The 27,151-nt window shown below is 44.9% G+C and overlaps 1 protein-coding gene across 1 annotated transcript in view; it reads right to left on the reverse strand.

Moving 5' to 3' along the window:
- The window catches only part of MAP7D2 (MAP7 domain containing 2), a 105,193-nt gene that overhangs the window by 14,091 nt on the left and 63,951 nt on the right, over nt 1-27,151 (reverse strand). Inside the window, 7 exon segments of the mRNA XM_012557416.2 lie at nt 3,931-4,117; nt 4,852-4,930; nt 5,850-5,906; nt 6,901-7,005; nt 7,736-7,946; nt 15,290-15,416; nt 15,943-16,250. Coding sequence (XP_012412870.2) covers nt 3,931-4,117; nt 4,852-4,930; nt 5,850-5,906; nt 6,901-7,005; nt 7,736-7,946; nt 15,290-15,416; nt 15,943-16,250 — 1,074 coding nt within the window.

The raw sequence follows: 27,151 nt of genomic DNA on the forward strand, positions 1-27,151 counted from the left end.
GCACAGGAGAAAAGTGGGGTGCAGAACTCAAATTCTAGTAAAAAGACCAGACTTAATGATTTGACTGAGACTAGAGGGACCCCAGAAGACATGGCCCCCGGACTCTTTGTTAGTCCAGAATTAAAACCATTCCCGAGGTCAACTCTTCAGACAAAGATTAGACTGGACTATGGAACATAAAATGATACTTGCGAAGAGTGTGCTTCTTAGCTCAAGTAGATACATGAGACTAAATGGCCAGCTGCTGTCCAGAGGCAAGATGAGAAGGCTGAGAGGGTCAGGAGCTGGTTGAATGGACACAGGAAATCCGAGGTGGAAAGGAGGAGTGTGTTGTCACAGTATCGGGAGAGCAACTAGGGTCATATGACAATGTACGTATAGATTTTTGTGTAAGAGACTAACTTGAGTTGCAAACTTTCACTTAAAGCAGAACAAGAAAAATAAATAAATAAATATAAATTAAAAAAAAGATAATGTTCTATATCTTAGTTTTGATGAGCAGTGTCTGGAGTCTTAAAAGTTTACGAGCAGCCATCTAAGATACAACTATTGGTCTCTTTGTGTCTGGAGCAAAGGACAGTGAAGGAAACCAAAGACTGAAGGAAGTAATTAGCCTACAGGACTAATGGCCCACACCAACCACAGCCTCCTCTAGCCTGAGACAAGAAGAACAAAAGGGTGCCCGGCTACCACTACCGACTGCTATGATGAGGGACACAATAGAAGGTCCTGGTTAGAATGGGAGAAAAATGTAGAACGAAACTCAAATTTATTAAAAAAGACCAGATTTACTGGACTGATAGAGACTGGAAGAACCCCTGAGACTATCACCTGAAGGCACCCTTTCAACCTGGAACAGAAGGAACTCCCAGAGGTCACCTTTCAGCCAAATAATAGATTGGCCTATAAAATAAACAATAACACCCATAAGGAATGTGCTCCTTAGAACAATCAACTACACGAGACCAAACCAACATTTGCCCAAAAGCAAAGATGAGAAGGCAAGAAAGGGCAGGGAAACTGGAGGGATGGAAATGGGGAAGGCAGGGTGGAAATGAGGAGAGTGCTGACACATTGCGGGGATAGCAACCAATATCACAGAACAACTTGTGTATGAACTGTTGAATGGGAAACTAATTTGCTGTGTAAACTTTCACCTAAAACAATAAAATGTTCTAAAAAAGAAAAAGAATGTCTGCCTTAAGCATTGTTCTCTTTTAAGAACTATCTATATGAGGTCAAATTGCCAACAGCGACTCAAAAAATTAGACAGGAGCCTTAGGGCGCAACGAGTTTATGTTAATGAGGGAGGAACTACTCAGAAAAGGAAGATGAAAATGGTTGCACAACTTGAAGAATGTAATAAATGTCACAGAATTGTACATGTAGAAACTGATGAATGGTGTATGTTTTGCTGTGTATATTCTCAACAACAAAATAAAATTTTTAAAAAAGAACTACACACAACATACTAATTCTATTTGTTATTTTTTTGTTATACTACTTTTTTTTTCTGGGGAAGATGGATTTCAAGTCAAAGTTTATGTGTAACACATTGTGAAAAATACAAAGTTGGTTCAAACCAAAGAAGCTGATGGCCCCCAGGCCCCTGTGACTGAGAACAAGGGAAGTGGACTGAGTAGGGCTGTGAAGGCCAAGCTCCATTGTCCAAAGCTCTCCATACTTCTGCATTTCCATATACAGGGAGAGAGAAAATAAAAACCGGAGGCACTAGCACTCTTCTACAGAGAAGCAAAGCACTTCCAGAACCTTCAAAATGGGAAACCACACAGCAAGTAAATGCTCAAAGCTAAAAGTGAGCAGAGGAAGGGCTAACACGGTCACGGGGGCTCCAGGCATGCGTCCCCAGAGGCCGCCCTGGTGCTGCCTTCCTAGCAGTGTGGCCTTGGGCTAAGTGCTTCTCCTCCCCGGCCTTGGTCCCCTCCCCTGTGAAATGGAAAGAATCATCGTTTCTCCTTAACAGAGCTCCTGTGAGTGTGAATGTGATCGTGACGGGGAGAGTTTGCGTGGAGGTGGCACTGAGTGAGTGCTCAGGTCAGGTTAGGAGCCCTTGCTGACAACAGCCTCCACCAACCAGTCACCTGGAAAGTGATGCTCACTCTCTTATCCACTGCCTCCTCTCTCAAGTGAGGATTCCAACCCACCGTGACTTATCCAGCTTCTGCCCAGCTAAGCCTGGCTTCCTCCCTCCTTTCCCTAAAGATGGAAGAAGGAGTCTCATCACTGTGTCGGGTACAACCCAGCAAGAGGAAACCCAGGCTCAGATAAGTGGTGGCCTGGGACTTGAGGCCATGTCACCAGGAGTCTCTCTTAACAGCCAGAGTAAGGCTATGGCCAGGTTCTTTGGTTCTCTTCCTTCCTGAATAATATCTTAGAGAAGAATCTAGAAAAACCAGTTGAACTGCAGAAAATCAGAGGCTCTGTCTCCCATGCACCTTAATCCAGTTAAGGGGCAACGGTTGTGACCTAACAGCACTTACCATGTCTGGAGCTTGGGTACACTGCCTCATGAGCAGAAACACCCCCACCCATTTCTACCTTTCCCCAACTCCATTCCCCAGGGTTCAGCAACTGGTCAGAATGTGGGAAAGAGAGGCCACCGCAAGGTTGGCTGCTGGCCCCCAGAGTCATTTCTCTAACTGCAGAGGTGGCGATAGGGAGAACTCAGGGCACACGCAAAGCCTTCACTTTACTGAATCCTGGCCAGTGCCAGGTCTTGTGCCCCAACCCCAAAGACATAAAAGAACAAGCACAGTGGGCTCAGCATGGGGCGGAGGGTATGTTATGTTAACCCTTCAGATGCCTCAGTTGTCTTCTCTGTGGGGAGAGTGGCACCAGTTGGAGGAAGCCTGTCATGATGGGTGGTGTGGGGAGGCAAGGGCTGAAGGTGCTGCTATCAATCTACACAGAACTTGCTCTGCTGGTCTGAGGAGCCCATTGGATGCTGGGTCTTCACATATCTGGCTCAAGCCCAGGGCAGGACGAGGCGGGATATCTACATTGTCCCACAGGACAGCGTCCCCAGACCAAGCTGAGAACTCCCACCAAGGAGGGAAGGGGAAGCTTTGGCAGGCTGGACCACTGGCTGATTGTGTACAGAATATGGCAATTCCCTCCTGACTCCCAGACCCACCCCCACTCCATGGCCCTGCCCCGGGTGGTCGATGTCCAGGCCTCTGACCCAATCACATGCTGAGTTCCCCTTTTGTCTAGCATTAATCTGCCAGTTGATATCAAACACAAACATGGTACCAGTTTAAGAATTCCTTAAGTTTTTAGAATCTGAAAGTGAGTTAGTTCCTCTCTCAAGTCTCCAATTACAAGTTTACTTAATTATGAGACCCTGGACAGAGTGAAGCCCATGGGGGCTCGCTGAGATCCTCTTTACCCAGGGGTGCACTATCCTGCAGCTGCTGAGAGAGGTAGCTGCTAAGGGCTCACAGCTGCTACCAGTTCTCTGGAGAACTCCCTTTGGTGGTCAGGAGCCTCCATGCCCAGGAAGTGATACCTGCAGCCCATCCTGGGTAGGCCACAGTCAACGACTCACAGAGACACTGGTATGAAGGCCACCCCCTTATCTCCAGGGGCCAACTCTCTGGTAGAAACTCATCCTCCAGAACCTGCAGGAGCAGCTGAGGCCTCATCCTTGCTTAGCACCTCCCCATGCCTCATCTTGCTTCCCTCCCCACGTTTCTCCTGAGAGCTCTCCCCCAGTAGAATCCCTGTCCCAGGCTCTGCTTCTAGGGAACTTGACCTGACACACTAGTATTGTACCACCAACAGTTTTTCTGTAACATCAACTAAACCTACACTATATGATTTGATTGTGTAAAAGATGAAGAAATCAACTAAGATGGTGGAGGTGTTAGAGGAAGAGATGAGGGTTAAATGCAAAAGAAATGGACATACCTCACATCCATAGACTGAACTTCTTCAGTGGAATCATCCAGACTATTTGATTTCCCATCAAGGGCGTCCAGATGAATAAGTCCTGCAACTGGCTTAAGCCCATTAGCGAAAATGTCTCGGGGAAAAGTTTCTGGGGCAGTGCGCCCTACACCATTCACTTCCTGGCAGGTGTTCAATCCGTTGATTTCTAATTGAGAATATAACATTATGTTAAATATAAAATGTCCCAAACAAAGAAATAACAGGGGAAATATATATATATATATACATACAGAGAGAGAGAGAGAGAGGCAATTAATTTAATCCTTTGCTTTACATCTTTTACCAAAAAGCCCACAAATAATCCCATGTAATCCCCTACACACAAAGGAGAGAAGACAGATTACATTATCAGTCTGTGCAGGGCTCATGACACACCCAGGAAGCTTCATGTCATACACTGCACAGCTTCCCCTAGGCTTTGGATGGCATTTTCTTGAGCCACAAAGCAAAGGAGAAACGTGAAGAGTGACTCTGAGCTGGAGACACTTCTCTTGACTTTGGCTGCTATGAAATATTCAAACGTAAGGAGTTTAAAAGAGATGCGCTAGAATATTCCAGAACCCAGAAGTCTGGAAAGCAGGAGAAACCTCCATAGAAAAGTGAGTCAGGTCTTCATAAAACCTGCCCTGCAGGTAAGCTTCCTGGAAAGCATCATGTATCCTGTGGCTGGGCTTCCTGGGACGTGCTCAAACCCAGTGTTTTTCAAAGTAGAATCAGACAGACTCTGTGTTGCTGATACTTCTCTAGGGGAAGGAGACTGCCCATGCCCCTTCCAGCAACGGCACTCTTAAAACCCTTAGGTGGTTCCCCCTGCAGGAAGCTTTAAATGAGCCCTCCCTTGCTAAAAGGGAGCACCCAAGAACCAGACCTCACACTCACCAATTTTGTTGGGTACAACTGGTTTTGTCTTATTTTCCACACACACAACAGGCGGAATCCTCACTTTAGGGTCTTCTTTCTGAAAATAAATACAGGGTGGATGAAAAGAGAGAAGGTTGACTTTACATAGAAAGATAAGAGAGGTTTAAAAGCACAGAAGATATTTAGAATCTTGCCGGGTCATTTGCCTGTTCCATGTTCATTCCGTGAATCTTCTAAGTTCATTGCAAATCAGCTATGCTTCTCTTATTATCATTATTCTTTTTTATTCATGGACTATTGTGCCTTTAAGGAGTGCTGATGGTGCAATGGTTAAGCACTTGGTTACTAACCGAAAGGTTAGTGGTTCAAACCCACCAAGTGGCTCCATGGAAGAAAGACCTGGTGATCTGCTCCTGTAAAGATGACAGCCTAGAAAACCCTATGGGGCAGTTCTACTCTGTCACATGGGGTCGCTATGAGTCGAAATTGACTCAATGGAACCTAACAATAACAACAACAACATTGTGCCTTTTCCCGCACATCCCTCACCCCCATTTCTCTGAGAAAATCTTTTATCCGTAAAAAGTCACCACCACCCCGTCTCTGAAACATCTCTGTTAGACTCCTATTTCCTTTTAGGCACCTAAAAAAAACCAGTTTCCATTTAGTCAACTCTGACTCACAGCAGCCCCATGTGTGTCAGAGTAGAGCGGTGCTCCATACTGTTTTCAATGGCTGGTTTTCTGAGAAGTAGAGTGCCAGGCCTTTCTTCTGAGGCTCATCCGGGTGGACTTGAACATCCAAATTTTTGGTTAGCAGCTGAATGTGTTAACCCTTAGCAACACCCACGGACTCCTTGAGGCACCTGTACCCTTCTTAATCTAGCCAGGAACAGAGCGGGGAGAATCCATTTTTGCTGGCTGATCCTCTCCAAGACCTACAATTTCCTAGAATGTATTCCGCCATTCTTTTCTACTTAGCACATGACCTATTAAAAGGTACCCTGAATTTCCTACCTTCACTTCTGGAGACACGTCACTCTTCCTTGTTCTCTTCATGATTTCATCTATTCTCTGAAAACCAAAAAGAATCAAGCAGGAATCAGCAAGACCCAAAACATATAAAAATAGTTGGGTCTACATGCAGTTTCACGTTTTTTCAGAAAACTAACAAAAGAAAAATGTTAGCAGAGGCTCACGAGTATAGATTGGTTTTGCTTTATGAACAAGGTCAAACGCTTGAGAAGTTGACTAGTATGTATCAACAACAATTATCAACATTCAATTTTTCCCCATCTCTCTCCTTAGGTTACCTTTAATTCAACAAATCACCACCTGTCACTCAAGAGAACCACCTTACAGAAAGTGAGGGTGAGGTGTAAGTCAGGAGGAAGGGCACAGATTGGTTTCCCAGCTCCCAGGCCTATAGCAGTATGAAGCCCAGGCTAGGCCTAGGGCACATTAGAATGACCTTTATAATCAGCCTCCGTAATCCAACTCTATCCATAATTACATTAAAAATAAATGGACGTAGACACTCCAATTAAAAGACAAAGACTGTCAAACTGGATTTAAAAAAAACTGACCATATGCAGTTTACAAGAGACACATCTATAAGGACACACATAGGTTCAAAGTAAAAGGATGGGAAAAGATTTGCCATGCAAATACTAATATAATAAAGCTGACAAAGGAGACTTTAAGACGAGAAGTATTGCTAGAGATAAAGAAGGACATTTCATGATAAAGAGGTCAATCCAATAGGAAAATAGAACAATCTGAAATATATATTCACCTAACAATAAGGCTTCCAAATATATAAAGCAAAAATGGACAGAACTAAAAGGAGAAACAGATAAATCCATCATCACAGATGTAGCTTTTGACACTCCTTTCTCAGTAATTAATAGAACAAAATGAAACAACAGTAAAGATATACAAGATTTGAACAATAAACTTGACCTAATTGATAATTATAAGAGCACCCCACCCAATAACTGCAAAATAGAACTGGACTCACTTCCTATTCTTGCCTCACCCTAAGTCCTCCTGATCCCTCAGCCCTTACCTTCTTCCTCTCCAGTCGCTCCTGCTCAATCTGCAGCATTATCTGTTCTCTCTCTAGACGCATCTGCTTAGCTGCTTCTTGGGCCTTTGCTTCTGCTGCTTCTTTCTAATAGAAACAGGTAAACCAAGGTACGAGCTTTATTCAGCTCAGAAAACACTATAGTACTTCCCGAGGGTCTGCACGTTCCTTCAGCTCATCATCTTCCCCAAAGTGGGTGCTGTTCCCATAGTCAATGTAGATTTACACAAGCTGCTCTACAATGCAGCAGACAGGGTTGGTGCCCCACTCATATACTCTTGGTTCACTGTGCAAATTACCTACAGACAGTTCTGATGTGCAACCAAGGTCTTCCTGTATCTGAGGGCAGTCTCTGGCCATGGAATGTGCATGTGGCTGGAAGTTTCGGAAGTTAACTCCCCCATGAGTGACCCTCAACAATGAGGGGCAGGAGTTGGTGGATAAATACCCGAGCCTCCTCATCCGTCAGAGGAGCAATTACAAGGCACGTTCCAGTCTCTCAGAGGGGCCCAGTGGACCACAGTAACCCATTCATCAATGTGTTCTTTATTGGCTTTCCACTCACTCTGCAACCAGCTTCCTGGGATTCCCTCCCAAATAAACTACTTGTAACCAAAATCAGTCTCTGGGGGAACCCAAGATGACATACGGTTAATATTACCAACTTCACTTTTGTTCCCCAGAGTAACTTATATTTCCTAACCAGTCCAGGCAGTTTAAAAATTTCAATTAATGAGTCATTCAAATTTAACAAATTTTACCTAATATCAACTAAAGCCCTTAAAACACTAGGAAAGTCTAAGGACTCATACCCTACCTGCTTCTCAATCATGGCTTTTTCTTGCTGTTCTTTTTCTTGTTTTTCTTTCAAAAATAGCTCCTCCTCAGCCTTGCGCTTGGCCTCCTCTAGTGCTTTTCTTTTATCTTCCTCTTCCTGCCGTTTCCTTTCCTCTTCCCGTTTACGGGCTGCTTCTTCTAGATGAAGCCTTTCCTCCTCTGCCTTTCTTTTCAACTCCTCTTTCTCCAGCCTTTTGAGGACATAATTGTTGTTAGAATAAGACACGCTCAAAAGGCAAATTACCAAAGAACTGCTGTGTGCTGACAGCAGAGAGCAATGCTCAACACGTGAACAAGCCCATGCACTGGAATTAGTATCCACTAACTAAAACGATTTATTCTTCCTGGAAATCCACTCAACCTAGGGTTTGTGTACTTACCAAAAAATAAAAAGTTAACCAGGGTTAATTTTAAATTCTATAAGACACAGATGTTTGCCTGTCAACCAACAAATGATCACTATTAGATAGGAAGGCAATCCCGTCATTCTTATTTAAGGACAATCCTTAAAAAAACTAAGCAGAATAAATATTTAAAATCGAGTTAAGCTAGAAAAACCTGGAAGAGTTTCAAGGGCCAGTCTGCAATTTAAGAGTGATGATTATGAGCTCAAAAAATTCACTTTGGGTTCTAACTGGTATGTATGTGACTTCTGAAGCAGGAAATGGAAGAAAACGCTCAACAGAAACTTGACATTTAATATAGAAATTAAAAACACCCATTTTCCCATTTATTTTGCCAATCTTTAAAAATCTATTTTAGCTTTTATTCTTTGCAGTATCAAAATTCAATGGCATTTAGACATCTTTCATCCACAGATGAATAGTTCATGATAAAGAGCTCTAAGCAGGGGGGAAATGCTGTAAAGTCCGGGGACTTTTTACATTTCTAACATTCTTCCTTCCCATAGGTATGTAACTTTCCTCATCTATAAAAAATGTGGAGAGTCATACTTACCTTGAAGAGTGTTACTGACTGCCAATATGACATATGGGTAGGACCTAGACTGCATTCTGATTGTGCCACTTGCTGTGTGATCTTTGGAAAGTCATTCAAATTTTGATGTTCATTTAAAAATTGGGAATAGCTATACTACTACTCCACAGCATTACTGTGAGAATTAAATGAAATAATGTATAGGAAGTACTTAGCCCAATGCCTGGCCCTCATAGGCCTTCAAATGTTGTATAATTTAAGATGACTTCTAGCCTCAACCCCAATGTCCTTTTAAGTGCATCTAGAAACCTGTGTTTTTCAGAAATTACCTTTTTTGGGGAAACATGTGTCACTGACTTGCTGGGGTGCTGTAATATTGTTATAAAAAGGTCAAGGTTTAAAAAGAGAGCCTTCCATCCTAATAGTCAGCTTCAGGAACTGTGAAAGCTAACAGCCTATGAAATATTTTAAAAGGTAAAGGAATACATAAAAAACATTAGCCTAAGACAGTACAACAGTATGCTGATAACAAATTCTGCATTAGCAGAGGGTGCAGTGCTGAAAAGCATTGCTGGCACAACTGAAACTGTTAAAAAATATTCTGGAGAACTCTGGAGAAGAGCAATGTGGGCCCTGATCAGAAAGAAACTCCAGTTCTCTAAGGTTCCTCCATGAAAGACTAAGTACGTCCAGTGCAGGATTATAAAAAATGGACAAGTTGGTAACAAGATTTATCCAAAGGTTAATCAAAGCACTGTTTCATTTCTTACCCCCTTTTTAGGGAGCAAGTTTTGACTGTCCCAGAGAAGTTAATACAAAAGGATACACTGTGTATTAATGAATGCACAAACTAATTTATAAAGGACACGTTATCTGCATTTTCCTTCTGCTTGTCCCATTAGGACTTCAGAGGTGCCCAGATGCACAGATATAAGTAACATATTCTTGTAGGTCTCAAATCTCCATGATCCTCAATTATCACCTGAAACACAAATTCTTCCCCACAGGCCCCTTAACCCCTTTCATGGTGCCTCCATGGAAATCTCATCCTCTTGTGAACAAAAATTCCCTCCATTAACCATGCTTTGCTTCCCCCAAAGAAGGTTAAAGCTGATTTCCCCTGCGTGAAACCCCAGGTCTCTCAAAATCCTCTCTAAGGATGAAGATTCTTTCTTTGCCTGCTTAAGGGACCAGAGGGAACATGGATTTCGTCATTTCCCCACCACCATCGCCATCATTACTGATTTCCCTCCAAAGTTCACCATAGCGGTGTGCAGTTCTGTCAATCCCTCCCTCACCACTGGCCCATTCCCCTTCCTCATCGACTTAGTGGAAAGTACCAGAAAACTGAGCATCACTGTCATTGTTCAGCATTTCGCTCCTGTACCCAGCCACTGGGGAGGGTGGTCGTCTCTGCCCCTAGCCCCTCACCCCTCTGGCACTACCCTTTCACACCTTGCCCCACTTCACTGCTGCACGCTCTGCCTTTCCATGTGCAAGCAGGAGGACAAGTAGATGGGTTTCATTGTACTCTTCTCGTGTGCTTAGAAGTTTTCACTGAAACAAAAGTTTGCCTTCAATATCTTAAACTCTGAATTTCACCTTCGATTTGATCTCAACCCATCCTTCTGCTGCCAGGTCTCCTGACCTGGCCCTGGTTAGCACTGTGCAGCCAACTTGTATCTGCTTCCCTCTTCTCTTGGTGCCTCCTGGCCCTCTGGTCCCCTTCCAAGTGTTTCTGGGATGGCATGGAGAACACTCTGCTTCCCAACTCCAGGTGTGGGTGACTCCCAGGCCCACTCATGCCCCTCCGGGCTGCCAAGAAGTGGTTAGAGTGAGGCCCACACAAGCCTTGACTGCCACACTCCCTCCTTTTACCCTTATCCCTTGGGCCCCTGAGGGGCGTTCAACCCCCCACCTTTTCTCAATCTTCGTCATCCTTTTCCAACCAGGTTACAGAGAAGACTGGGCCACCTGCCTGGGCCTTCTCTCCTCTATGGCATTACCGCTTAGATGCAAAGGACTGCAAACTCCTCCACTTGTACTATTAACTCCACGCCCTCCTCAGCTCCGTGTTCCTTCCATTATCCCGTCTTCCTTCCATTGTCAGCATCTCCCTTCTATACACCCCTCTCAGTTGCCTGCAAAAATACGCGGGGCTCAGGTATCCCAAACAACTTTCCTAGGCCCTCTCTGTCCTGCCTCTCACCCACGAACCTCTTAAAGTCCAGCTGATGTGCCGTGCTCCACCCTCTAACCTCCTGCAGTCTGGTTTCTGTCTCCACCACTCTTCTCAAACATCTTCCTCCAAAATCCCTGATCATCTCCTGAACATCAAGACTGAGATAGCCTGTCCTTAGCTCTCGGCATGTCTTGGCATTAAACGTCCCTACCTTGACGAGAAGCTGCACTGCCCTGGCTCCTTTCTCTGGAACTCTCCCCTGCCTGCCATGGTGTCACAAAACAACCTGCCACCTGGAGGCTCAGCCAGTGAACAGCCAGGTCCAAGGGGCCCTGCCTGAGGAGATCTCCTGTGGCTCTGGGCCTAGTGCAAACACATTCACTCTTGCTTGGACACCGAGCCTCAGCCTGGCTGCATGCAATGCTTGTGGAGGGCTGCCTGACTTGAATGTCTTTCCATGTGCACCTCTGTGTCTATTTTAGCCCTTAACGTGGTTTCATGTGATCCATTTCTGCATCCCAGCAAGATCTCTTGCTTGCTAGTTGCTACCAGTGCCTTCCCCAGAGGTGGGCCCAGATTCTAGGATTTCTTGCCCTGACTCTCAAGAATCCTGATTTACACCTGGAACCTTTCAGTGGCCCAGCAGCTATGCCCTGTTCTCCATGCTTCCAAGAAAGCCCCAGTGTCATTGCTGGCTGGGACTGGGCCAGCTTTTGCTTTTCTTCCTAGGGCCTGGCTGTCTGGGCTCCTGTCGGCCCTTCTGCTCTGGGTAGTCCCACCATCCCTGACTTGGATGGCATTTCCCTCACCAGCTTGCAACAATAATTGGGCTTTCCACAGTTTGGCTCAAGTGGCTTTATTATTCTCTATTTTCTCTAATTTGGCAACCACATTTCTGTGGCTTTAACTATTGACTCTAAGCACAAAACAGACGTGAGGATGATCTTATTCCAAGAGATGTCCGCTGTGTTCCAGCCCCAGGCTGTCTGGTACCTTCCTTTCTCACCTCCCACGTGGGGCTATGCAAAGCTTCACATTCTGGCAAGAGAGAGGAAAACTGTTTTTGGGTCAAGTGTATCACTCTGATTTTTACTTTGGGTCAAATACATTGCTTTAATTTGTACCAAGGCCCCAGGCTTCAACCCCATGTTTCCTTCTGATCACCTGGATATTTTGTAGTTTAGTTTATCTAAAGTCAGATGGATGAATTTTATCCTCTGCAACCAACTCCCCCTGTCCTCCCTACACCTGTTACTGGGCGTACTGTTCTCCTATGTCCTTATGGTCAAACCTGAGCATCAGCTTTGTATCTGCTTGCTTCTCCTGAGTTGTGAAAATTTGTTGACTCGAGCTGCAAAACCCGGCCTGAATTCACCTGGTTTTCCCAGTTCTACATGAGCATTACTACTTCAGCCCTTGCATTCTCTTAACCTCCTAGTGCAACCGTTTCTTCGTTGGGCCTCTCCCTCCTTCTCATCCTTCCTAGTACAGGCACTGAGTGCCAAGAACTGGGGATCCCAAGATTGCATCCTAGGCTTTTTAGGTGTGACTTGGGGGAACAGACCTGGAAACAAATGAGGCTCCTAGTCAGTTGCACAGTTGGGCTCAGGAAGGGTACAGAGCGGGAAGGGGTCTGTTCTATCCCGGGCGCAGGGCCAGAAAAGGCCATCAGGAGGGAGCAAGGTTTGACATGAATCTTGAGAAACGAAGAGGTGCCTCTGCCCAAAGCCATGTTGAGTCCATGTAAAGGCACAACAGAAGCAAAGATATGGGGGTATGGGTGGTGTGGTGGGGGAATATCGGGGAGGTCTGCACCCTGGCACCCAGGGTGGAAGGGAGGTGGGGGAAACGGATAGTGCCTGTTCATGGCAGGCTTTGAAGGCCTGTTGATGGGTTTCAATGGATCCTGTGGGCAGGGAAGTCACTGGCTTGTTTTAAGGATGGGAGCAAGACAATTACACTTATTCTAGAAAGGTCACTGTGGGACACAGTGTGGAGAGTGGACAACTTGGGAGCCCCAGAGCAGGGAGACAAGTTGGGATGCTACAGACACAGTCCAGGTAACAGACAACAGGGGCAGGAACTCAGGCAGGAGAGGAGGGCTGGAGGGGAAGGAGAAGAACAGAGACGCTAATGAGGCAGCCCAGACTGGACTTGACAACTGCCAGGTGTGTGTGGAGGGGGAAGGAAAGGGAAGAGTTGAGAGTTGGCGCTGAGACTTGTGACTTGGGTGCCTGGGGAGATGGAGGTGCAGAGCTCGTAAAAAGAAGACGACTTCTGGGAGAAAGATAGTAAGCGCTGCTTTGGACATTCTGAATTTGAGATGCATATGGACACACACAAATGAAAACATAACGCAGTTAGACGTATGGGCTCTACATTTTAGACCATCACTGTCTAATAGAACTTTCTGTGCTGTCCAATATGATGGATACTAGGCACATGTGACCACTGAGCACTTGAAATGTGGCTAATGTGATGGAGGAATTGAATTGTACTTAATTCTAATTAGTTTAAATTTCAATAGCCACATGTGGCTAGAGGCGACCCTACTGGACAGGCAGCTCTAGAGAGGAACCTGGTCATCGGACAGAGTCAGGAGTTATCAGAACACGTGTGGTATTTAGCACCTCCCTTGTTCCAGAAAGTGTTTAAGGTTTACAAAGTAAAACGAAATTGACAGATGATAAAACGAGGCAAAGAGAAAATGAGGGTAGAAAGAGAGATGAGAGCAGGGTTGGTTAGCACACCAAATGCTCCAAACATTAAACCCTTTGTGATATGATGCAGGCAATGGCAGAGTAGGAGGGAGCCACACTGTTCAGGGATGCTGGTCAAGGGAGAAATCAACCAAGGACTGTGGGCTGCGATGGGGGAGTGGACAGAGGAGAGTGAAAAAGAGAGGCCAGAGAAGCAAGAGAAAGCTCCACAAGGTCAAAGCCAAGAAACAAATCGACTAGGACTCTGGCAGTTAGGAGGAAGGGTGAGTGTTAGTTTGAAGACTGAATCTGAGTTGAAGAAGTAAAGGCAGGGAGTACAAATCGATTCATTGAGTAGCTGGGCTGTGAAGGAAATGTGTGTGACAGAGAGAGAGGGTGGCAGTGGGAAGGTAAAGAACCTCACCTTGCTAAGCACATAGCTACAATCAGGTTACTCACCTGCTCAGAGCCTGCATGGTCTCTCCAGGGCCTGCAATTACCAAGGACTGGCATTTGAGGACCCGAGATTCATCTTCATCTCCTGCAACCTCCCTTCACACATCTTACGGCCCACACAAACCAGCCCAAACACCCCAGTTAATAATAAATCTGCCAATATTAACCAAAAAGCTGCAGGTGGGGAAATCATCAGAGAGGTCCAGAATTTGAAGCAAGAAGGGACCAGCCTGACCTACTTCCCCTCCACCCCCTGCTCTTTTCAACCAGATGAGCAAATCTGCAATCAGAGACCACAGACTTGCCATGGTCATATAAGGATCAAGAATATTCTGTTTCTTATTCTAAATTCTGTGCCAGACTTGAAGTGCTATAGCGTCATTTGCTCCTGTCATGTTAATTCTCTAAGTGGCTTGGGCTGCACTTTGATTATTCTAAAAGCTCCCTTTATCAATTTAATGATTAAATCTACCTTGTCCTTAGCATGCATTCCTCTCTGAATATAAAGATCAGAAAAGGCAGGACTGTCTTTATTTGGACACAGTGCCCTGGTACTATCAATGCAGTGGTTCTTAAATGTTGGCGTTACATCAGAATGACCTGGATAGCTACACAGCTACAAAGGCCCAAGGTCGTTGAAGGAAGCCAGGGCCTGAGCCTGTGTACTCGTACCACATGCCCAGATGGTTCTGATACCCTCCCGGGTTTGGAAGCCACTGCAATGATGTCTTCTGGTTATGCTCCAGAGTGGGCTTCTCCACATCTCATTACTCATGGACTATGAGGTGGGCTTCTGCCCCTGTCTAGGGACCTCTGCTGAAGCCTCCTTTCTGTCTCTATGGTGTAAGGATAATTTGGGTGAGAAAATACAACTTTGGGAAGTAAAATCAAGAGCTCTACATCTGGAACCTTCTGTCTTCTTAGATAGACTCTCATTCTATAAACAAAGCTCAAAGATACAGCTCTTGATAGATAGGACTGGCTGGCCTCAATGTCCAAGAGGAGGAAGTGAAGCTGCCAGTACCATTCAGATCCAGGAGTGATGAGTTACCAGGTCCTCTGAAGAGAGCAAAGTTCCATTGCTGCAAATTCTATCTAATAGTAGCTGCAGCCCCCCGAGCACCTTCTGTACAAACCAGGCATTCTAGGCTCCTAGACTGCTGCTGGGTTTCTATCAATACCAAAACCATAAAAGAAAGCAAGTTGGTCTTTCCACCGCAGTCTTCCCCATGAGATCACCCCCAAAATCTGAGCCAATAACCTGTTTTGTTCTTCCTTCTCCAGTCGTTCTTGCTCTTCCTGCTCCTTCTGCAGCCGGGCCTGTCGTCTCTTCTCAGCCAAGATCTTTGAGGCCTCTCCAGCGTCAGTGGTGCCTGCTGTGGGCTTCCCTGAGTTTGCATTTGGGGAGAGGCATCAAAAAGAAAAGACTAAGGTGAATGAAAACAACGATTCTACTCATGCAGTAGCTGCCACTTGGAAAGGAAAAATCTACTCCAATGGGGTAAGGGGTAATGCTGCCAGGACTAGCACGATTAGCCACCGAGCAGACTGCAACGGGGCCGGCTGTGACCCTGGATGCATTTCACAGTGCAGGGGAGTAGACCAGTGCACAGGAAAGAGTAACTAGCAAGTTCCAAGGCCGCCACCACCACTGGCTGTGCCCATGGGATGAACTCACTGCATCACAAAGGCTGAAAGGATTAGAGTAAGCCCCTCTTGCTGGGAAGCCCGCATATGCTGGCTGGGTGCAGCCTGCCTGACTCAGCACACCCATGAGCGCGCTTCCACAGCCACAGCAGAGTCGGCCCCTAAGTCTCCTCCTCCAGGGGAGCCTCAGGTTACTGAGGGAGGAAAGCAGGAAGAGGGCGAGAATCTTGCTTGGACTGGGTCAGAGAGAGGACCATCTTTGGAGACCCAAGGCCCCAGATGGCAGCGTCTATGAGGAAGGCCTACCTTCAACGCTCTCAGCCTTCCCTCCAGAAGCAGCAAGCTTCTCAGTGGTGTGCTTGTCCACAACGTGCTTCTCGGGGACGTCCTCTCCATGTGCACCAAATGCCTGCTGGCCAGTGGCACTTTCCCTTTCCTTGTTGGTCTTCTCCTTCTCTGCCTTCTTCTTGGGAATCTCTCGGTTGGAAAAAGAGGGAAGACGGTATCTCACCGGCGACCCTAGGTATGGTGGCTTCACATTCTTTGGAGATGGTGGATATGCTTTGGAAGTTAACCTGTGAAACAAAACACACACCATGAGATCATTATACGGCCTTACCACAGAACTTTCTGCTCCTCAGATGCCTGGTTCCAAAAAGTTGAGCAATTTTATCCTTCAAGAGGAACGAATGTAAGGCATAGCATACATTCCAAAGTCCCTGAAGTACTACCCTCCCAACAGGACCATATGGGATCTATAAAACATCCCTGGTGGAAGGGGAATATTTTAAGAAGCCCAGATGGTGACGCCATGTCCTAATTTCACTTCAATTTGATGACAATGTAAGGATGGAGTGCTAGGCATTTTCCCTACCCCCTCTTTTTAGATGAATACCAGGGTTAGACCAGCTTCAGCATGACACGTTGTTCAACCATCACCATTAACCTTTCCTGAATTTTTCCATCACTGGTTCTTTTTTAAACGTGAAGGAACAAAGTCAGCCAAGAGGTGGGGATGAGGAAGGGATGTCTTCTTGGACGTTCTTGAGGTTTAAAAGAAGCTCTCTCTCTCCTACTGGGCAGACAAAAAGATGAAGACAAGCCCATTCCCACCCAGGGAAACATGGCTTTGTCAAAATGCGGGCATTTGTTTTATATCTGTTGGAAGAAGGTCCATTATAATAGGTGCTCCTGGCCAGGCCTGAGCATAAATTACAAACTGTCACTTTCAATGGACAAAGTTGAATTTTACCAGAGTCCTATGATCATGGAGAATAGCAATGGTTAAAGAAATCTCCCCACCCTTTTGTACTCTGGAAAACGACTTACTGTAAAAAACTGACCCAGACCGCCTTAATGACCTCCTGTTTTAATATCACCCTGACCTCCTCTCCCTCAGTCTTTACAATTTCCAGGCACCTAACCAGGGAGGAGTCCGCTACCCTCCTACTCCCTCCCCCGCGGTCTCCCAGGACCCAGGCAACCTTATCACAAGAAAAGGCAGCATTCTGAGCCAAATGGCCCTAACTGCAAGCTCAGTAAATCACTCACCTATCCCAGGGATCAACCCCCGTACTCTCTTCAGTGCTCTTCCGCTAACCAGCAGCAGATTTTTAAAAGCTCGCAGTTTTTTGTTTCAGTGGAGTTGAACTCAGATTCGAGTGTTCCTTTGCCTCCTTCCAATAGTCCTCCCTCCCCCTTCTTGCAGTAATCCTTTTTGAATAAAGTCATTCTTGCCTGTTTTAACGTTGTCCGTTGCAATTTTTCTTTGACACAATCCTCTAGCAGGTTAAACTGTATGAAATTGCTAATATCTGACTGTTTTTGACCTATAAAAACAACACTAAACAATGGCAATTCATATAGTTCAACCTAATATTTAAGGCCTATTTCTTATCATAAGCTTAAATACTTACCTAATGTGATCCTGGTGGTAAAGAAAAAACATGATCAGATCAATATTAAACTTGACCTCGAGCAAGACAATAATGCTATGCTGATTGCATAAGACACAGGCCAGTTTTCCAATGATGATCTCACACCAAGAGTCTGGTTCCTGGTGCCCAGGGGACCACCTTCTCACCAGATGACGGTCGGTCAGTCAAGGCAAGGATTAGGGCCACAAAGCCGGTGGGGAAAAGTGATCACTCTACCCAATGATCCGTCTTCAACGTAATTTGAACTTTTAAAATTCAATAGTTTCAGTGTCAACCATGTGATTTATGCAGAATCAGTCCAGATCATACTGTCTCTCCCACAGCAGTCTGCTTCCCAACTGGACAACTCTAACCCCAGAAAGCTCCTCTTCATACTGGCCAGGCTGGCCCAGAACCACACATAACTGACTCTCAGCAGGCAGCTTCTAGCCTCCCTCTCATCTAGCCTATCTGCCTCAGGCTCCACAATGGGGTTCTTCCACATTCCTAAGGGATGTAATCTCTCAGCAACCAGGTGGTTCTTCCCAGATGTACTACAGAACCCTGGTTTCCTCATTTCTTTCCTAGACTTTCTCCAAATAAAAATCTTAGACAGATTTACGGGGAAGGGGAAAGAGAGAGTTATAGCTGTAGGGGCACTGAGTTTCTGTGTGGGGTGATGAAAAACTTTTGGAAATGGATAGTGGTGATGGTTGCACAATATGGTGAATATAATTAAGGCCACTGAATGGTACACTTAAAAATGGTTAAATGGCCAACTTTTGTTATATATATATATTTTACCATATTAAATTAAAAATAAATTTAACTGGGGGAAAAAATCTTACACAGAATCCTCCTACCTGCTCCACACATAGGCATCTGTACCTTCTCAAGCCCAGCACGATTGACATTTTGGATCAGATCATTCTTTGTTGTGGTAGCTGCCCTGTGCATTGTGGGATGTTTGGCAGCATCCCTGGCCTCTATAAGGAGTCCTGGTGGCAAAGTGGTTAAGCACTCAGCTACTAACAGAAAGGTTGGCTGTTTAAACCCACAACCCGCTCTGCGGGAGAAAGATGTGGCAGTCTGCTTCTGTAAAGATTATTACAGTCTTGGAAATCCTATGGGGCAGTTCTACTCCATCCTATAGGATCATTATGAGTCGGAATCAACCAGATGGCAATGGGTTTGGTTGGTTTTTTTTTTTTCCTGGTCTCTACTCACTAGATGCCAGTAGCAACTCCCTGGCTGTGACAACCAAAAATACTTCCAGACAGTGACAAATGTCCAGTTCCAGCTGAGAACCACTGAGATGAGATGTAAATACACACGTGAATCAACGTATATATTCTATCAGTATAAACAACAAAAACAGAGCTGCTCTGGTTGGAGGGGCAGAATCCTAATGCCCACGGTGACCCCGAGGCACATCTCTGAGCTCCTGAGAGCCTCAGCTTGAGAGGTAACTCATTAGCGCCTTTACGAGTCAATATACCGTCCTTACGTGTTCTGACAGGCAGAGTCAGTCCTGGATCCCTCCCCCAGTGGGCTGGAGCTCAGATCTCCATGAACATACTCCAAAACTGTGCTGAGTGTATGTATACACAGATTTGTATGTGTGTGTGTGTGCGTGTGTCTTTCAGTTGTCAAAAAAACAGTATGACACAGGTATTATTACAATGGTCACTTTACAGATGATGAGGAACCCGGGCTTAGAAGGGTTAAATCACTTGCTGTGGTTAACTCCACAAGACTCTGGGACTGGAGCCAGCGCCCACCTGACTCCACTCCTTACCCTCTGTTCTGCTCCTGTGTGCAAGGATGGCTAAACCTGACCTTGGGGTCACCAGGACCCCAAGATGTTTTTCTTCGACCTGGCACAGAGCAAGCACTCAACAGCTGTTAGAGAGTGGCATTATTGTTAGGAGGGATACTTAATTCAATAGACGATCAAATGAAAGTTGGAATGATCCTCTCAGAGAAGAATGAACCCAAACCAGGAAGATGAACTGTAACCAGGGAAAACTGGCAGGTCCCATCCTCTCATGCCAATATTGCTCCACTCTGCAAAACCTGCTTTTAGGTTCCAATAAACTGTATGTACGGTGAGAGAACTTTGCTTGGCGATGCCTTCCTTTCACGCTTTCATCCAGTGCCGTAATCACACGGTTAACCAGGCAGAGCCTCTGTTGTGTGCGCCCACTCCGGCCCCAGCGCCCTCTCAAGCTAACAATGACCTACTGAGATGAGTGGCACACAGAGTTGTAAATCCACTGCCCATTTTGCTAGAACCACCACGAGGGTATCTCGAGAGGCTCTAGTGCTTTGCTAAGATCAAAACACATCGCCTACTCCCTGGAATATCATGTGGGTGCTACATGAAGCTTCATTACAAAAACAGTGTATGGGCAGGCGATGGCAAGGAATTATCCCCGGATTTGGAAAGAGTGGCAACAGGGAAGACTGGTATCTTATGCTAGATGATACAGATGCAAACATGTTTTCCTCCTCCAAGCATTCCTACCTTGCCTCATTAAACAGCAATTTCTGGCATTGGAAGCACCGGCAAAAAGCCACCTGATCTTCTTCCTTGCCCTTTCTTGCTCTCTCACAGGTGAGCCTGGTGAAGGCGCTGGGCGTGCACAGCCTAGCCCATCCTGGTTCTCACTCTGGGACCTGCCTGCAGGTCCAGTTTCTCTAAGTGGTGGGCCAAAGGAGGTGGGCTCTGGCCCCGGGGGCCCAGGACGGGCAGACAAATAAATCAAGAGCTCTTCTGCAGACTGACTCCACCAGCAAGATCCCCAGGGCTGGACTCGGGGGACTGGGTAAGAAGCCTGAATGGGCTGCAGGCCCAACCCATTCTATAGGCCAGCCTTAGCAGCCACGTGACCAGCATCGGGATCCCAACATGACCCCTGTGTCTGGTTTAAATGGTCCACTATCAGGAGAGACTGGCGGTAAACTCAGACCCTCCATCAGTGTGACTGAGCCAGATGGTTCTGTGTGATCCATGTAAGTAGATGGGAATGTGGGGAAAGATTACAAGCCCAGGGAGAAAGGGCCAGACTGGCCTGGGGTAGGGGTGGGGGAGCTCTGACAGTCTCACTGTGAGCATGGCCCTGGGCAGCCTTGCTGCAACTTGCTTCACCACAATGGTCACGTGTAGGTTCTGTTCACACTAGACTGTGAGGTCCTATTCTAAACAAAGCTGTGCAAATTACCCGTGAGCACACATTTAAAAATAATTTCTACCTGAGAAGTAAGGGTGGATTATTGGGGGTAAAACTCAGTATATTAAGAAAAGTCTGTTTACACTTGCCTACCTGAGCCACTGCCCAACAAACAGAAAAAATCAGAAAAACCACAGATACAAACACATACATGCACAGATAAACATGATCTTCAAATCAGATAAGTTTAGACAAGCCATAGAATTTTTTTAACAGTGACCAAAAGCAGGATACAATCTCAGACATCCACGATTTTATCGACCTATTTGTAGTTTTCTGCTTATCCTGCCTGCCACTTCCTTACAAACACTTAGCATCCCGCCAGCCATGCAACAAGAGCTGCTCAGAACAGGCATTTCTGAACATGGCGCTGCTGGTCTGCAGGACATCCGGCTCTCTGGCCAACGCCAGCACACTACTGCAAGCCAAATGAAGTCTGGCAGAGTTGTTCTCCCCCAGTTTCCTGGAGCTAGGTATCTTGGTTGATGAAAGAAATTAAGCACTAATTAATCAAGGGAACTCACTGGAGGTCTGGATTATAATAACAATAATAAAATCGCCATGCCCTGATAGAATTTTATTTTGAAGTACTTTATTTATTTAATAAGGGCCCATTTGATCCCCACAACAACCCAGTGAGATAGGTGGGGGATTAGTATTCACCATATTTTTAAAAAGAAACCTAAAGTCCTGAGAGCTTAAAAGACTTTCCCCAAAGAGATGCAAATAAAGAGAGAGCTGGGGCTGGAAGCCAAGTCATTTGATTCTTCCTCTGGCTCTCTCAGCTATTCTCCTTTAATTTTTTAAGGCTCCATACCTCCATGATGAGAAAGGTAACCAAGGGGATTCACAAGTTTGTTTGGAGTGGTAGAAACAGGCCTTCCTGCAGCACAAGGCAGGATTATATACCTTTCGAGGTTCCATGACTGGCAAAATTATGAACAAACACCTCTGTAAGTAGAATGGCAAGAACAACTCTCAGGAGAGGGGTATCATGTTTCTGAACACGAGTGTACTGCCAAGCAGAACCCCAAAGAACTTCTTTCCTCCACATCCTGGAATCAAGTTCTATGTTCTCCAAAGCCACTTGACTCCAGTCACAGTGAACACAGACCACCTGCTGGATGGGAGGGGTCTGTGGCCTCCTCAGTACAGCTTAGCCAATGTTTGGAAACGGCTGTTTATGGTTGAGGTTTACTGCTTCCCAAAGAGAAAGAGAGTAATTCTACACCAGAGAAACCTGGTGGGCATCACCTTCACCCATTGATCAAAGTGAACATCACCAGTAATGAAACGAACCTTCGTGGTGACCTCCTGTTCTGAGGCATTGAGAAGGACATATATCCTTCTGTGGGATTTCTGCCCGGAAGGCACAACCTGAATCTAATCCTGGGGAAACATCAGGCCAACTCCATGTTAAGGATGGTCCTCAAAACAACTGGCCTGTGCTTCTCAGAAATGTCAAGGTCATGAAAGACACAGATCACCTAAGGAACTGTTCCTGATTAAAAGAGACAAAAGAGACGAGACAATTCAATGCCGTGTGGCATCCTGGACCAGGAAAATAAGATGATATAGAAGATCTTATTGGGACAACTTGGAGCCCTTGGGCGCAATGGTTGAGAGCTTGACTGCTAACCAAAAGGTCAGCAGTTTGAATCTACCAGCTACTCCTTGGAAACTTTATGGGGCAGTTTTACTCTGTCCTATAGGGCCGCTGTGAGTCAGAATCAACTCGATGGCAACGGGTGTGGGTTTTTAAATTTGACTGGGACAACTGGCAAAAATTGAATATAGATAGTAAATTAGGTAACATTATTATATCAAAGGTAAACTTTCTGATTCTCAATTGCACTGTGGTTATGTAAAGAATGTCTGTTCTTGGAGGTAAAGGGACATGAAGTCTGCAACTTACTTTCAAATGATTCTGGGAAAAAGTGTGTGTCTATGGAGAGTGAGTTCGAGAATGTGAGTGAGTGAGGGGGATGGGAATAATAAACCAAATGTGGCTCACTGTTAACACTGAATGAAAGGTATACAGGAGTTCTTTGTTCTAGTCTTGCAATTCTTTGGAGAGTTGAAATTACTGCAAAATAAAAACGCTTAAAAAAAGGTTGGTCTAAATGCAAACTCTCCTCTGGTAAGACTAAAAAATACACCCACTCCTCACTTATTGAGTATCTCATTATCTGACATTTTGCATTTACAAACAGCAGTAAAAAATCTATTACCCAACTATTTTGTCCATTAATGATGTATGCCTGGCAGTAATGAACTCCGAGGCATGAAGAGAGAGTAATGCTGGCTGTAAGGTTAAGGTTATGTGTCAACCTGCCTGGGCCATGATTCTCAGTAGTTTGGCAGTTATGATGTAATTATGTCATTAGGCAGTTATGTAATGATGTAATTTGGCAGTTACGTAATTATATAGTCATCTTCCCATTTTGTGATCTGTTGTGGTCATCCTCCATTTTTGCATAACACCAATTTTTGCAGAACAACTTGGTCTCTGGAACCTAACTATGTCGAAAAGTGGAGTGGGAGTGTAGGACTGGGTGACATTCCTGGGTGGCGCGAATGGTTAACCACTGGAGGACAGGTTGGAGGTTCAAATCCACCCAGAGGCACCTTAGAAGAAATGCCTGGAGACTTGCTTCTGAAAGGTCATGGACATTGAAAACCCTATGGAACACAGTTCTACTCTGCACACATGGGTCATCGTGAGTTGGAATCAACTCGACGGCAACAGGTTTGGTTTCTTTTTGTTTGTTTTTTGATGAACTGGGTGAGTATATAAGTACGGCTACAAGCAAGGGGTAAAACAACATTTTCAATTATCCTTTTTGAGAAAATTTTCAGACACAACAGAGAGTCCCTGTCGGAGCAGGAGAAAAGTGGGGAGCAGAACTCAAATTCTAGTAAAAAGACCAGACTTATTGATTTGACTGAGACTGAAGGGACACCAGAAGACAAGGCCAACTCTTCAGACAAAGATTAGACTGGACTATGGGACATAAAATGATACTCATGAAGAGTGTGCTTTTTAGCTGAAGTAGATACATGAGACTAAATGGGCACCTCCTGTCTGGAGGTGAGATGAGAAGGCAGAAAGGGACAGGAGCTGGTTGAATGGACATGGGAAATCCGGGTAGAAAGGAATGTGCTGTCACAGTACAGGGAGACCAACTAGGGTCAGATAACAGTGTGTGTATAAACTTTTGTATCAGAGACTAACTTGAACTATAAACTTTCACTTAAAGCACAATGGCACTCGGGAGACATTTACCACATCAGGAGAGACTCAGCGGCAGAGAATCTACTCAGGCATCTAGAACCAGTGAAAAGCAGCGCTCACTTAGCAAAAGATAAATACTTGCATCTGACCTACTGCAGGAACCAAAAAACACCCCTTTTGAGAAAAACCTCTCTCCCATTTACCTACCCCCTCCCCGCTCTGCACTGGGTCCTGGGCCAGCTTCAGCAATTGCCGAGTCCCCTGGGCTGGAAGTAGGACCCATCATGTGCCCTGAGCCATTCTCCCGGCAACAGAGAGAGAACAAATTAACAAACAGGAAAAAATAATCTGCCGGCTTCCCTAAGCCAGGAACTCAGGGTAGGCACAGCTCCTTTGCCTAGGCACAGGCATAAGGAGTCCATGGACTCTGAATGCCTTTCACCCCTGCATAGACCTGTTGGGCCAATTTCAACAGTGTAGGCCCTCATTACCACAGAACAACAGGGTATATACCTGAAGCCTAACTTCCCAGTGGCAGGTCTGTGACATTTGACACCACCTTCCCCATTAAGCAGGGTCCTCACCAACCCACATCAGGGGCCTGAGGACTGGTGGCTCCACCCATGCCACCTAGCAACCTGCGACAGGGGTCCAAGAAAAAGTGGTGCACCCCAGTCCGTACAGCCAACAGCACTGGGTGCTCATTGTCTGGCTGCAAAACACACCCACTGATGCACTCTAGGAAATAGGGACACACCTTCCTCCTGGACACTCGGGGCAGCTGTCAACACCCTGCCTTGCTCAGAGTGTGTCCGCCTGCTACAGCCAGATGTCTGTGCCTACACCAATAACCCATGCCTGTCTACGACTGTAAGTGAGAGCCTACACCACACACTTGGTGGCTATCTACCTGGGCACCTGAGCTGAATCCATACACAAGGAGTGGGCAGACTCCTGAGCTCACATACCTAGTAACAGATCTAACCATCTGGTGACAGGACATTAGAGCTTCAAAGGTGCCAATAATCAAACTAGCTCATACAAGCAGCCTATCTGGGCATATCAAAACAAAACAAGAAGCGAGGACACAGTAGGCAAACATAAATAAATATAATAACTTATTGATGGCTCAGAGACAACAGTCAATATCAAATCACAGAAAGGGGCAAACTCAGCAAGCTCCCAAAATAAAGAATGAAGAAATTTTCTAGAGGAAGAGAGTTTCTTGGAATTACCAGAGGTGGAATACAAAAGATTAATATACAGAACTCTTCCAGATATCAGGAAGGAGATCAGGCAAAAAGTAGAATAAGCCAAGGAACACACAAAGCAAAAGAGGATCTTAAGAAAACTAAAGATGTGTATAATGACAAATACAATAGGCTGTGAGAATCCACAGAGAGACAGCAATCAGAAGTCCAGAAGATTAACAATAAAATTTCAGAATTAGACAACTCAACAGAAAGTCATAGGAGCAGAACTGAGGCAATGGAAGTCAGAATTAGTGAGACTGAAGATAAAGCACTTGACACCAACTTATTTGAGGAAAAATCAGACAAAAGGATTTAAAAAAAATGAAGAAACCCTAGAATTATGTGGGATTCTATCAAGATGAATAATCTACGAGTGACTGGAGTACCAGAATGGGGGGGGGTTAACAGAAAATACAGAGAGAATTGTTGAAGATTTGTTGGCAGAAAACTTCCCTGATAGTGTGAAAGATGACAAGATATCTATCCAAGATGCTCATAGAACCCCACATAAGGTAGATCTCAAAAGAAAGTCACCAAGACATATTATAATCAAACTTGCCAAAAGCAAAGATAAAGAGAGAATTTTAAGAGCTGCTAGGGATAAACGAAAAGTCATCTACAAAGGAGAGTCAATAAGAATAAGCTCGGACTACACAGCAGAAACCATGCAGGCAAGAAGGCAACGGCATGACATATATAAAGCCTTGGAGGAAAAAAATTGCCAGCCAAGAATTATATATCCAGCAAAACTGTCTCTCAAATACGATGGCGACATTAGGGCACTTCCAGATAAACAGAAGTTTAGGGAATTTGCAAAAACCAAACCAAAATTACAAGAAACACTAAAAGGAGTCCTCTGGTTAGAAAATCTATAACACCAGATAACAATCTAAGACTAGAACACAGGACAGAGTAACCAGATAACAACCCAGAGAGGGAAGTCACAAAAATAAATCAAGTTAAAACACTGAAAACAGGGAAACAGAGACATCAATACGTAAAAGATGACAACATTAAAACAAAAAAAAAAAAGGACTAAATAATGTAGTCATAGACCTTTCATATGGAGAGGAAGTCAAGGCAATATAAATAAATAGAAGACTGGTTTAAACTTAGAAAAACAGGGGTAAATATTAAGGTAACCACAAAACAAACTAACAATCCTACACATCAAACTAAAAAACAAGAAAAACATAAATACTCAGCAGATATAAAATCAACAACAATGAAAAAGATGAAAATACATAAAGAAAAATGACTCAGCACAGAAAATTAAGTGAAACAAAGAAACTGTCAACAACACACAAAAAAAGATATCAAAATGACAGCACTAAAATCATACCTATCAATAATTATGCTGAATGTAAATGGACTAAATACACCAACAAAGAGACAGAGAGTGGCAGAATGGATTAAAAAAAAACAGGAATCATCTACATGCTGCCTACTAGAGACACACCTTAGACTTAAAGACACAAAAAAACTAAAACTCAAAGGATGGAAAAAAATATATTAAGCAAACAACAGTCAAAAAAGAGCAGGAGTGGCAACATTAACCTCTGACAAAACAGACTTTAAGGTAAAATCCACCACAAAGGATAAGGAAGGACAGTATATAATGATTAAAGGGTCAGTACACCAGGAGGACAGAACCATAATAAATATTTACGCACCCAACGACAGGGCTCCAAAATACATAAAACAAACTCTAACAGCATTGAAAAGAGAGATAGGCAGCTCCAAAATAACAGTAGGAGACTTCAACACTCCATTCGGTGAAGGACAAAACATCCAGAAAGAAGCTCAATAAAGACACAGAAGATCTAAATGCCACAATCA

Source organism: Trichechus manatus, unplaced genomic scaffold, assembly GCF_000243295.1.
Source record: "Trichechus manatus latirostris isolate Lorelei unplaced genomic scaffold, TriManLat1.0 scaffold00100, whole genome shotgun sequence".
Lineage (NCBI taxonomy): Eukaryota > Metazoa > Chordata > Mammalia > Sirenia > Trichechidae > Trichechus > Trichechus manatus.